The sequence below is a fragment of the Peromyscus maniculatus genome, chromosome 3, assembly GCF_049852395.1.
Source record: "Peromyscus maniculatus bairdii isolate BWxNUB_F1_BW_parent chromosome 3, HU_Pman_BW_mat_3.1, whole genome shotgun sequence".
NCBI lineage: Eukaryota > Metazoa > Chordata > Mammalia > Rodentia > Cricetidae > Peromyscus > Peromyscus maniculatus.
This window is the reverse complement of record NC_134854.1, coordinates 37,980,764-37,993,362: the sequence shown is the minus strand read 5'-3', so window position 1 is coordinate 37,993,362 and position 12,599 is coordinate 37,980,764. Positions and strand designations below refer to the sequence as shown.

The 12,599-nt window shown below is 38.1% G+C and overlaps 1 protein-coding gene across 1 annotated transcript in view; it reads left to right on the top strand.

The window, feature by feature from the left end:
- The window catches only part of Rsbn1l (round spermatid basic protein 1 like), a 68,052-nt gene extending 63,677 nt beyond the window's left edge, over positions 1-4,375 (top strand). Inside the window, exons 7-8 of the mRNA XM_076566336.1 lie at positions 186-294; positions 385-4,375. Coding sequence (XP_076422451.1) covers positions 186-294; positions 385-1,026 — 751 coding nt within the window. The 3' untranslated portion in view covers positions 1,027-4,375. The remainder of the gene's footprint in view (positions 1-185; positions 295-384) is intronic.
- The last annotated feature ends 8,224 nt before the right edge of the window (positions 4,376-12,599 follow it).

The window sequence follows — 12,599 nt, the reverse complement described above, 5'->3', positions numbered from 1 at the left end:
GTTGTTACTCTGTTTAGGTTGGAACTCATGGTGTAAACTCTGGATTTAAATATATAAAGTAGTTCTTTTTATTTGTAAGAAGATTTTGGTGTTGATGATAAACCATTTTATTTGAGTTTATTAAGGACTTAGCAGAATGAAACATTAATGGAAAATTCCTGTATTATCACCCTCCTCCTTTACAGGCCTGACCAGCCCCGAATAACCAAAGATGTAATCTGTTTTCATGCAGAAGACTTCTTAGAAGTAGTTCAACGAATGCAGTTAGATTTACATGAGCCTCCCCTGTCCCAGGTAAAACTTAAGTAATTATCATTTTTCATTTAGATTTTGTTGTGCAAAAGACTTACCTGTATTCTTGTTTTGCTTTGTGTTGTTTTTTAGTGTGTCCAGTGGGTTGATGATGCAAAACTTAATCAGTTGAGGAGAGAAGGCATTCGCTATGCCAGGATTCAGCTGTATGATAATGACATTTATTTTATTCCGAGGAATGTTGTTCATCAGTTCAAGACAGTTTCTGCTGTATGCAGTTTGGCATGGCATGTTCGACTTAAGTTATATCACGCAGAGGAGGACACCTGTCACAGTGCAGTTACTCATGAAACATGTGTATCATCCGCTTCCACATCATCAGTCCTCGGACCTCACACTGACAACATAATTTGTGCTGTGAACCAAACCTCATCAGATTCTGTGTTTTCAGACAAACTTCATCCTAAGTACGAATTACAACAGACTAAACATGAACCTATTGCGTCTACAAGAATCAAGGAAGAACCTGTGAAAGTTAATATACCTGAAAAGACTAGACCACTGAATAATACAGAAGGCAAGAACGTCAAGACAAAGTTGGAGCGTGTTCAGTTTTCAGATTTTCAGATTATCATGGATTCTAAATTTGAAAATAGTAACAAAGACTTCAAGGAAGAATTGTGTCCTGGAAGTCTCATTAATATAGCAGATACAAGGCAACATAGTTCTGTACATTCAAATCAAGATAAAAACGATGATGACAATTTGTGCTAAATTTGTACATTGCATTTAAAATTCTTTTTAAAAAATAATTTGTAATAATGATTCATGAAATCTGAAAGCAAGCCTAGGAACTGCTCTCAAGTCTGTTACAAAGTCTAGTTTATGTAGCCGTGTGACACTCCTCAGTGCCTGTCCACAGCTGTCCACAGCTGTGAAGTAGTAAGCACTTAGGGCCCGGGCACTGTGATCCTTGCAGGTTAAGTGGGAAGGAGTCTGTAGAAAAGTCATGGCAGTTGGAGTTTTAGGTTTTAGAATGGAGCTGACAAAATCATTATAAATATATTTTTTGTAATATGAGCCAGAGTTCTTTTTTCACAATTTAAGGTTTTTTCATAGAGCTTATTTATACCGACCTTTTTTTTTTTCATTTTAAATGTGTCAGCACTGTAGTGTAAATAGCTTTAAAAAATCTTTTTAGTGTGATTTATATTGAAATGTGAGCCACTTAATAAAGGTTCATAATAATAAATGCTTCCTGTTGAGTTTGCAAAAACAAACTGACAATTCAGTTTAATTGTTTGATATAATTATGTTTCTGTTAATATATACATGTGGGGGAGGTAATGGAGGAAAAATGTATGTCTTCAAATCTAGTAAATATTTAAATTTTCCATACTGTACAAGCCTTCAAAAAACCAGGATTCAGTTATGTATATATAGTGTGTATGTGTGTATGTATACACACATGTGTTTGTATATGTATACACATATGTGTGCGTGTATTTGGGGATGTATATATGTATATTGTTTTGCACAATTTCTTAAATTGATGAATATATGAAAATTCTTAGTGCTACTTCCTGGAATACATCCTAAAATATTTATGTTCAACAATAAGAAAATAATTAGTAGTTTTAGAAGTTGGGAGAAACTAAGTATGTTGATGGTTTTAATCCTTCTAATTACTGAAGTTATGTGGCCAGATTTTTCAGCCCGAGTGTAATTTTCTTTATTGTGTAAGTAATAAGTTTAGAAAATTTTCTCTCTAATAAGCACTTATATGTTTAATAATAGCTGAGTAAAAAGTTGACATGCACAGAGTTTAATTATGAACAATTAAAGGTCTTCTTTTACATTTCCCACGTTACACAAATGAAATTTAAAACAAGCAGTGACAGTGACTGAGCCCCACCTTCAGATGTAGCTGACACACACTGTCAGTCCATCCTTTTCTCAGCCCCACCTCCAGATGTAGCTGACACACACTGTCAGTCCATCCTTCTCAGCCCCACCTCCAGATGTAGCTGACACACACTGTCAGTCCATCCTTTTCTCAGCCCCACCTCCAGATGTAGCTGACACACACTGTCAGTCCATCCTTTTCTCAGCCCCACCTCCAGATGTAGCTGACACACAATGTCAGTCCATCCTTTTCTCAGCCCCACCTCCAGATGTAGCTGACACACACTGTCAGTCCATCCTTCTCAGGACCCTCCCCAGCCACCAGGCAGATGTCAGTGCAGCATTCTAGAGATGCTCTAGAGAGTTCACTGTGTAGGAAACAGGGTGACCAGTGCCTACAAGGTGAGTAGCACAGTCTGCTTTCACTTCCATAATTAAAAGTTGCGTTCTGGATGTGTGTGGATGGAAGGAGTCTAAGCATCACAAACGTTTTGTTTTTTGTAGTACTCTGGCCCCTATCTTGATTGGTGACTTTCAGGTGGCTTTCCTTGTGCTGCGTTGCCTTTTGGGAGACTGCTGTTTCCCTTCAGTGGGTTCCATTTTCGTCTCATTTTGGGTAAGCCATCAAAGCTCATGCTTCTAGTTGGTCAGACCACTTAGAAAAATGTTTTTACCAGAACTGATGAAAATCAACGTTAGCAACAATGGGGAATCTTATCTCCCAACTTAAAAAGAAGATAGGCAAATAAAATAGGAAATCTTGGTGGCTTGTAGGAACTCAGTATGTTTGTAGTGGGGGATGTTTTATGGAATAGAGAAGTTAAAAATCATGACAGTGTAAATAGGGGTTTTATTTTATATGTAACTAGCTGTCTTTCACTGTACTCAAACCACTTTAAGCTAAATTTAGGGTTCTTCACCATCTTTCTGAGAAACAAATTCTTAATAAATGAGTATTAAGACATAGGAAGGGATACTGTTAAAATGTCATTTTTAAATTGAGGGTGATATATTTAACACAGTATGTTTTATTTCTAGTCACATATATCTAAACACACTGATGTCATATTGTAAGAAAATGCTGTTAAGTTGTCTCCATAATATATGAGCCTTATGTTTTTAGCTTAAAAGAAGGCATGTCTGAGACAGTATAGTTGTTGCTTTTATGTAAACCATAGTCAGTTATCCATAATTGAAAGATTAAATTGATTTGTCAAATGCATACATCTCTGTGAAGGTGAGGTATGAGTAACCAACAGGCTCAAGGTTTCAATAAAGCCTTATAGACTTGAATCATGCTTATGCCCCTGGTCTTACGGGTTATTTTTAAAAATCCTCTTCAGATGCCCATCTGATAACTTGTTGACTACCTTTGATACACACAAATACCTATTTTAATACTGCATATTAATGGTTTTTAGTTAGTATATTTCCATTCTCCATGTGAATAAAAGATTTTTTTTATTTCCAGTATCTTGGACCAGAACAATAAAGCACTTAAGATACAGTTTTAATAAGGTCATATGCTATACAGAGTGATTGTTAAATGTTGTTAAGTAATATACATACCTTCACATAAAAACTTAGGTATCTCAGTGGTATATATATATATATATATATATATATATACACACATACATACTTTTTTCTCTTTTTTTCCTCATTTTATTTATATCCTCTTAGCTAAGTAGTATATATCCAATACTCAGGTTAGCTATCAAAAGAATTAAACATTTTTGATATTTAGTTGCAAATTTACATAAAGCCATATATTGATTATCTTCCTTATGACAGGACTATTGACCTTAATGATCAGGTTGGTTTAGCACAACACTGTGTATTATATGTATGTATGCATTTCTCTATAAACTTGTTTGAAATGTTTGTTTCCAAAATGGGAGTGGTAGGCAGTTGAGGAAAGATTTTCTTAGGTTAAATGTTTAAGAAATTTAATTAATGTACACAAAATAAGATTTTGCTTTCTAAATTCAGTTTTGTGGCAGGTAAAGTTTTTTTGTTTTTTGTTTTTTTTTTTGTGTAAATAATAAATTAGCATTGTTTGGTAAACTTTCAGTTTTTTGGGGGTAGAGGGACATTTTATTGATATGTAAAGCAATTATTCACTTTAGCCAAGGTACAGATTTGTTTTTGGCATTTGAGAGGCTATTTTCCTTGTCTTCCACCTTTCAATAAATACTAAGATTGATAACCAGTCTTCTTACCTTTGTTTTGCAATTATTTTCTTAAATTTGACATTAAATTTTAGTCTCAGACTCTTTGAAAGTTCTAATTTCTATCTTCAGATAATAAAATCCTGAAAGTGATTCTAACCTGAAAGTCTGTTTAATACACCTAAAGATCAACAATAACACATCACATTGCACAATAGAGGAGACATTGAGGTCATTTCAGATCTCCAGTTAGGTATGGCTTCTGGAGTGTGCACTAAGTCTTTCCTTGACCTGAATACCTCTGTTGCAGGAAGAGGATGGAAGTGCCATCTTTTTGAAAATATTTTTAGGCTCTTAAGAAGTGAGAAGGTGAGCCGGGCGGTGGTGGTGCACATCTTTAATCCCAGCACTGGGGAGGCAGAGGCAGGTGGATTTCTGTGACTTTGAGGCCAGCCTGGGCTATAGAGTGAGTTCCAGGAAAGGCGCCAAAGCTACACAGACAAACCCTGTCTCAAAAAAAAAAAAAAAAAAAAAAAAAAAAAGTGACATGGTGATAGGGTTTCTCTATGTAGTTTTGGTGCCTGTCCTGGATCTTGTTGTTTAGACCAGGCTGGCCTCAAACTCACAGAAATCCACCTGGCTCTGCCTCTCGAGTGCTGGGATTAAAGGCGTGTGCCACCACTGCCCAGCGACATGGTGTATTTTTATACTTGTCCGAGTGATGAGAAAGCTTTTATTCTTTCTCCAGCTACTTTGATATATAAACAAAATTTAGCTGGTTTTAAAACGCATTGCTTTAATGAAAAAAAAAATCGCTGTTTAATCTGGCTCTGACAGCTTACTGCAGATAGTGACTAGGATGGCAGCAGGGAGGGAGAGCTTTGAAGCCCTTTTTGGCTTGCTGGCTGGCCTGCCTCCCTTTGTTAAGTTTCTTGGAGATTGAACTGGTGGAAAAGTGTACCACAGACTTAGCGTCCCAGCTTTTAATACTCATTCAGACAGTAGTCTAGGCTGACTTTGCAATCCAGGCAGGCCTTGAACTTGTGCCATTTCTGCTTTGGTCTCCTAAGGAACAGGCCTGTGCCCCCACACCCAACTTTTCCTAGCCTTATTGTTTAGTTCCCGTAGATTGTGTACTGCAGATAGAGACAGAGAATATTAAACACAGAGCTTGAAAGTGATACTTTCTCTTTTATGAGCAGTAAGAGATTAAGTTAAGAGATGTATATACTGATTTTGAAAGAGCCAGGATGTGGGAGGAAGTAGTCTTTCATTTCAGGTATCTATCTTTCTAGCTTGTTCTGGATGTCATACTCAGTTAAAGAATATGAATGAGCTGAGGAAAATATATGGGCAAGTATAACTTACGTTAAGTAGAAATTGAAAGCAAGCTATTTTTTTCTTTTTAAAATGTCTCTTTATTTTATGTGTATGGTCTTTTGCCTGTGTGTGTCTGTCCCACTTGTGTGCAGTACCAGAAGAGGCCAGAAGAGGGCTTTGGATGACATAGAACAGTGGTTCTCAACCTTCCTAATGCCCTGCCCTTTAATACAGCTCCTCATGTGATGCTAACCATTTTTGTTGCTACTTCATAACTAAAATTTTGCCACTGTTGTGAGTCATAATGTAAATGTCTGTGTTTTCTGGTGGTTTTAGGCGACCCCTGTGAAAGGGTCGTTTGATTCCCCAAAGGGGTTGTGACCAACAGGTAGAGAACTACTGACCTAGGACTAGAGTTATAGCCAGTTGTGCACTGCCATGTGGTTGCTGGGAATTGAACCCAGGTCCTCTGGAAGAGCAACCATTACTCAACCTCCGTGCCATCTCTCCAGCCCACTTGTATGTTTCTTCACTGTGACTTGCCGGCCATTACTGTTGTCAATACAAGAACTGCAATTCCAAAATTGATTTGGACAGTTTTGTCCATCCTCACAGAATTTTCTTGTTGAAATTCTGTTTAACTGAGCCACATTATTACGTGAAACATCTCGTTTGCTGTCTTCAGAAACATCCCGTTTTTTTGAGCTGGGCTTTTCTCATTCTCTTCAGTGAAATTCTTGGAAATCTTCATTTCTTCATCTTTCCTCATTTCACTGCACATTTAATCTCCTCTCTGAATCCCCCAGCAGAAATGGTGTTTCCAGAGGTAACCATTTACTGCCAGAGCCATCCCTGAGACTTCTTGGTACTTTTGTTTAATCTTGAAGCATTTAGCACTTTGTTTCTTTGTCTCCTCCTCCCCCCTGCCCCCTCCCTCCCTTTCTCCCTCCCTCCCTCCCTTTTTTTTTTTTTTTTTTTTTTTTTTTTAAAGCTCTATGGTATCTATTCTTTGTGGGAATGGTGGTGGGTTTTCGGTGTTTGGAGCAATTCATCTGCTTCCCTGCCTCGCTAAATAAGGTAGTCACCATGGTCTTTCCTTTATTCTCCAAGCTCAGTTCTTCAAGTTATCTGACTGCAGCACTTTCAGTTAGCCTGGTTTTTCACTTAGCGTTTTAATTATCATATGGTTAGATCTAGTGTGTGCCCACCTCGTACCCTCTCAAGCATTAGTGCTCCTTTCTCCCTTGTTTGGTTATTGGCATCTGTGTCTACATTGCCATCTCTCGGGAAATCAGATTTTCTTTTTCCCTGTACCTAATGAGATGACTGCAGAAATGTTTTTAGTTCATAGAGTGTGGTAGTCACAGTGGATGCCCATTCCACCTGCAGTCTCCACATAGTCTAAAATGTTCTGGGTGCTCCTAGCCCTCTTCATTTCAGAATCCCAGTCCATTCTGTCTGTTTGCCCTAGATGAACCTTTCTGAGATAGATAGGATTTTTATTCTTCTGTTGAGAAACATTTCATGGTGTCTCCTTTTCTAAAGGTAAAGGCATACCTTTAGTTAGAACTTTTATGATACAGTTCTTTCTACCCAGCATCATATATCACAATTATTTTCCATCTGATGTGGTCCATTTTCAGCCTTACCAAATGACAGTGTTCAGTCATCTCAAGGTTTCCCTTGGGGATTTGTTCTGAGATGCATTTTGTATACCCAGATCTTCAGATGTTATGTTATTCTATATAAATATTTGTCTATAACTTCTATATATACTTTAAAGCACTTCTAGGTTATTTATCATACCTATTATAATTAAATTCCATGTAATTTTTTCAGGGATAATAAGTCTATATACATAGTCAGGCAGATGCAATATTTTCCCCATTTATTTTAAGTCAAGAGTTGGTTGGATCTCTGTGCAAGTAACTCCTGTGGCTGTGGAGAGCTGACTATACTTACCATGCCTTTATGTACTTTGCTGGGGAAATACCTGGAACATAACAGTAACAGAGTGAAATTTTGTATATCTTTAGAATCCCATCTCTGTGCTGCCTTTACTGATGTTGTATCAGCTGTTGCCTCAGTAGCTTGTGTGGAACTCACTTGTACTCCTTTGGGAGCACAGGTCTCACACACTTAGTAATGTATGTGTTGGGCTCTTCTCACACCTGCCACCTCCATAAGTGTTTGAGGAAACAGAAGAACAAATGATGGAGGCTTCTGTAATTTAAAACTCAATTCCTGAATATAATTCCAGGACTTCAGCAGAAAAGTGGAGAAACGTAGATAAGCAAGTGCTGTGGAGAAACCAAGTTTGTGTTTTGTACTGTAGTCTTGGATAAAATTTAAGGTAGCTATAGAGGACCTCAGTTAGAAGAGAGGAGTTAATGTGTTAGACAAACTTGTGAAACAGTCATTTCTCCCCTAGTTTTTCTGAAGATACTCTAAGTTATTACAAATTGAAGCTCCCATCCCCCAGACAGGGTCTCATTATGTAGCCTTGGCCATCCTGGAATTCTCTTGCTTTGCTATGTAACCAGGCTGTCTTGAAAAAGAGAGGTCCTTCTGCCTCTTCTTCCTGGGTACTGGGGTTAGATCTGCTCCTGATCCCAGGGCAGGGTTTCTTTGTGTAGCCCTGGCTGTCTTGGAACTCTGTAGACCAGGCTAGACTCGAACTTAGAGATCCACCTACTTCTGCCTCCTGATTGCTGGTATTAAAAGAGGTACATCCCCACCACCTGTCAGGGATTAGATTTTTTTAACTGCCTTAAATGAATAAAATGGCAATCATAAGCAGTGTCCAAATTAATCTGAGGCAGAATTAAATAAGTTTTAAGTCTTAATCATTCTGCTTACATTTTTATAGTTCTCTCTACTAATAGTATTAACAACAGAAAAGTCAGAAATACTGAATCATGAAATTTTTCTTTTTTACTGATAATCCATTCTGTCTTAGGTGTGGAGTAAGAACATAAAAGTGAAACATTTTAAGTCAATTCTGTAAGGCCACTGCATTGAGATACTAGATAACACATTTGTAGAACTATAGCTGTGGTTTAATACAGTGTGTTAAAAGAAATAGCTGTATATAAGCCTGAAAAAATTGTTCACTTAGTTTGTATTCCGTAATGCACACGGGAGGTAATGCCTGTTACATTGATTGGTGAAAGGTAAATGGCAGAAGCTGACAAATGCCTAGCACATTGCTTGGCTTATTATAGACGTACTATTAAGTGTTCTGGGCCCCACTAATCTCTTTCACACTGTTTATGTTATGTGTGTTTCTAGTTTGAGGCAGAGAATGGGCATGCAAGAAGAAAGGTTTTTGAGGGAAGTTGAGGTAAAGGTATGGCAGTAAGTGGACATTTAAAAAGTCTTGTCACAGATTGCCTACTGACAACTGATGTGATTACACAGATGGTGGGTAGCAGCAGAGAATGCCTGAAGATACAATGTGACTAATAAGCACAGGGCAAGCAAAATAAGAGTCAACAGTATAAGGGTTCATGAGAAAATGTGCAGTATGTGCCTAGATGGAGAGCACTTTCTATCTCCTGGTAATTTTCACCCTTCTCACTGTTCAGAGTCAGACTTTTGTTCATTTATCAACATTTACCTCACTTTTAGTTTTACCATTATGAGTCGGTGCTCCTCTCTCTCCTGCCCTCAGACACTGTAATTTTGTCTTTATTCTGTGAACAACAAACCATTAAATTCCTTTGGTAGTTTGTAAATGCTGGAAGGACTGACCACTTACTCTTCAATAAAGAGAACGACCTGTTTTATGATGAGAATGATTATGTACTTCCTTTCCCCTCTCAGCTGTTTATTAGTTAACTTCAATTTTACTTATTTGCTGAATTGTAAGAAACCAAAGTAGAAAACAGGCCAAATTTGTAAGGCTAATAAACTTAAAAGAACAGTAAACTTTTTCATGGTGTCAACCTTTAATCTGACCTTGTCACCTACAAATGTGTTAGAATATGTTGGTAGCTGTCTTGGGACAACACGTGTGTACTGCAGGTCGGACATGCTCACATCTAATCTAAGCACAGATGTCTTCGTATGTGAGAACTCTCCATTGGTGGGTTGTTCTTGTTTTATAGAACTGTGGTAAAGAGATATTTACAGATCACAACTTAGATTTCACAAAGATGTTTGCTCACAAATTTTTACTCAGAAATTATAACAAACCTTTTGGTCGGATTAAAACAGTGTTATTGATAAGTTATATAAAGGAACCCAGAAAGGCATCTCTTTTTTTTTTTATTATTATTATTTGTTTTTTGAGATAGGATTTCTATGTGTAGCCCTGGCTGTCCTAGAACTCACTCTGTAGACCAGTCTGGTCTCAAACTCACAGAGATCCACCTGCCTCTGCCTCCTGAGTGCTGGGATTAAAGGCGTGTGCCACTACCTCCCAGCTACATTATTTCTTTTGACTATTTCTCATGATTAATGTTGAGATGTACTGCTTGTTATTAAGGCATACATTAACCAGTTATTGTGCTGCCTTAGGTATGTCACACAAGAGAAGGTTCTACATTGAGACCTGTCAAGCTATTCAAGTTGTTTTATCCCCTTGTGTAAGCAGGTTGGTTATTGTGTTGCCTTCTGCATATAATTCTTAAGCATTTTTTTTTCCTTCCTTGTTACAGCTGTTCTAGGAAGAAAGACCTATTACACATTTTCCCTAAAAGAACTTCTTGCTTGAAGCTGGGCAGTGGTGGCGCATGCCTTTATTCCTGGCACTCTGGAGGCAGAGGCAGGCGGACCTCTGAGTTTGAGGCCAGCCTCCTCTACATATCAAGTTCCAGGGTAGTCAGAGCTAAACAGAGAAACCTTGTTTAGGAAAAAAAAAAAAAAGCAACTGCTTGAACAATTTTATTTGAACTAAGTGATTCTCCCGCTTGTTTATTACAGTGAGAACTTTATTTGAATTAATGATATATTCCAGAGACCAATTTGGATCTCTATCTGATCAAGTCTGGAATCTTCATTTCCAAATACTGTTTTTATGACTCTTACTTTTAGATACTCAAAAGTAACACTACATGGCCAGTTAAATGACAGGAAGATATTTGCAACTAGATTTTTTTGTTTTTAAACTTGGTTAGTTTCAAAAGCCTAATGTAATTTAAGCTGTCTTTGTGGTGTGTGGCTGCTTTTGTTATCTTTATTTACAAGGCAGAAATGTATTAAGGTAATCTTTGGGAGCCTTGAAAGATGGTTCAGTGGATTAAATGCTTGCTGCTGAAGTGTGAGGACTGTAGATGTAACCAACCGTCTTATTAAATAAGAAACACAGAACCAGTGCAAAGAAGAAAGCCAAGAGATCAGAGCTAAGAGCCTTACCGCCTGCTGCAGCTAGCCTCTTAAGCCAAGAGACCTCTCTGAAAAAGGACCTACTTCCTGTGTGTTTGTCTTTATATAGTCTTTCGGTTCTGCCTTCTCATTGGTTGTAAACCCAATCACATGACTGCCTTGTCACTGCCTGTCTGTAGAGACTTCCAGGTCTTCTATGGTTGGTATTGAGATTAAAGGCATGTGTCTCCAATGCTGGCTGTATCCTTGACCACACAGAGATCCACCTAGCTCTTCTACCAAGTGCTGGGATTAAAGGCGTGTACCATGAATGCCCAGCTCTGTTATGGCTTGCTATTAGCTCTGATCCCCAAGCAACTTTATTTATTATCATACAAATAAAATCACATTTTAGTACAAATAAAATACCACCATATTTCCCCTTTTCTATTTCAATAAAAAGAAAAAAGCAAAAGGTTATAACTGACAAAAGAAAAACTATATACAAAAGTACAATAACTGTATACAATATATACTATAACTAACTAATCTTCAACTATAACTATCGAGGACTAAGGGGGTCCAGCCCTTCGATAGTCCCCTTCCAGGGTCTGGGAAGAATCTACAACCAACTGATAATTAATCTTTGATGAGAAGAAATGAATCTATGTACACGAAACTCCTTAGTCCATACACTTTATTATTCTGTGTCAGTTACAAGCTTATATTCTGCTCTCATGTTTAGGTCATCTTTAGCCTAATTTCTCTCTACACTTGTCTGCAATCCCCTCTAGGTTCTATCTTAATTCCTTCATCTAGTTCTGCCCCTTCTAGGTTCTCATCCATCTTGTTCCTTCCCATATCATCTCCTCTCCCATCTCCTCTCTCCTCTTCTCATTCTACCTCATCTTGTTCTTCCCCATCTGGCTCTTCCCCCTCTTCCATCTCGTTCCTCTAGTACTCTCTTGTAGCCCTTCAATCTACTTCTTCCCCATCTCAGTTTGTTCCTCTCAAGTTCTTACCCATCTAGTTCTTCCATTCTCTTTTCTCTTCTCTGTCCTCTCTTGCCCTGGGAGTCCTGGTATATATACACTTACAAGCAGTATTCCCTTAGCAGTGCAAAACCAGGCTTCCAGGGTCAAATGGAGGGGTGATAAGAATCACATAGGGAGGCAATAACCGTTAATTATCATTTGCACCTCCAAAGGGAAGTGACCAATGGGGAAATGAATTAACTAAAGGCTAAATTCAGGTAATATCTAAGAAGAGGGCTCTTAGGTGCTCAACTATAATCTTAGAAAGTGTTAAGAATCTAAGTTGCTAGGTCAATGGGAGAAAATAAAACTGTTTTCTTCTTTTCCTGTGGCTCCTATCTGTCCAAGCTATCTGCCGTTTTTCTGCAGGGTGGGGGAAAGTGTGCTCAGTCGCTAGGCAACCTGTGTACAGCTAGATGCCTCTGGTAATAGTTAAAGGGAGATCTGGAACTGGAGGTAAGGTTTGGGAAAGGAGGAAGTAAGGCTTAATTGGCACATCCGCCAGGCCTTCTCAAATGGGTAGTCTGGATGCTTAAGTCTGTTCTTAGAGAGTACAGAGGTATCTCTGATAAGGTACTTTCCTCCATCTGGTGATGGACCTGGCCGGATG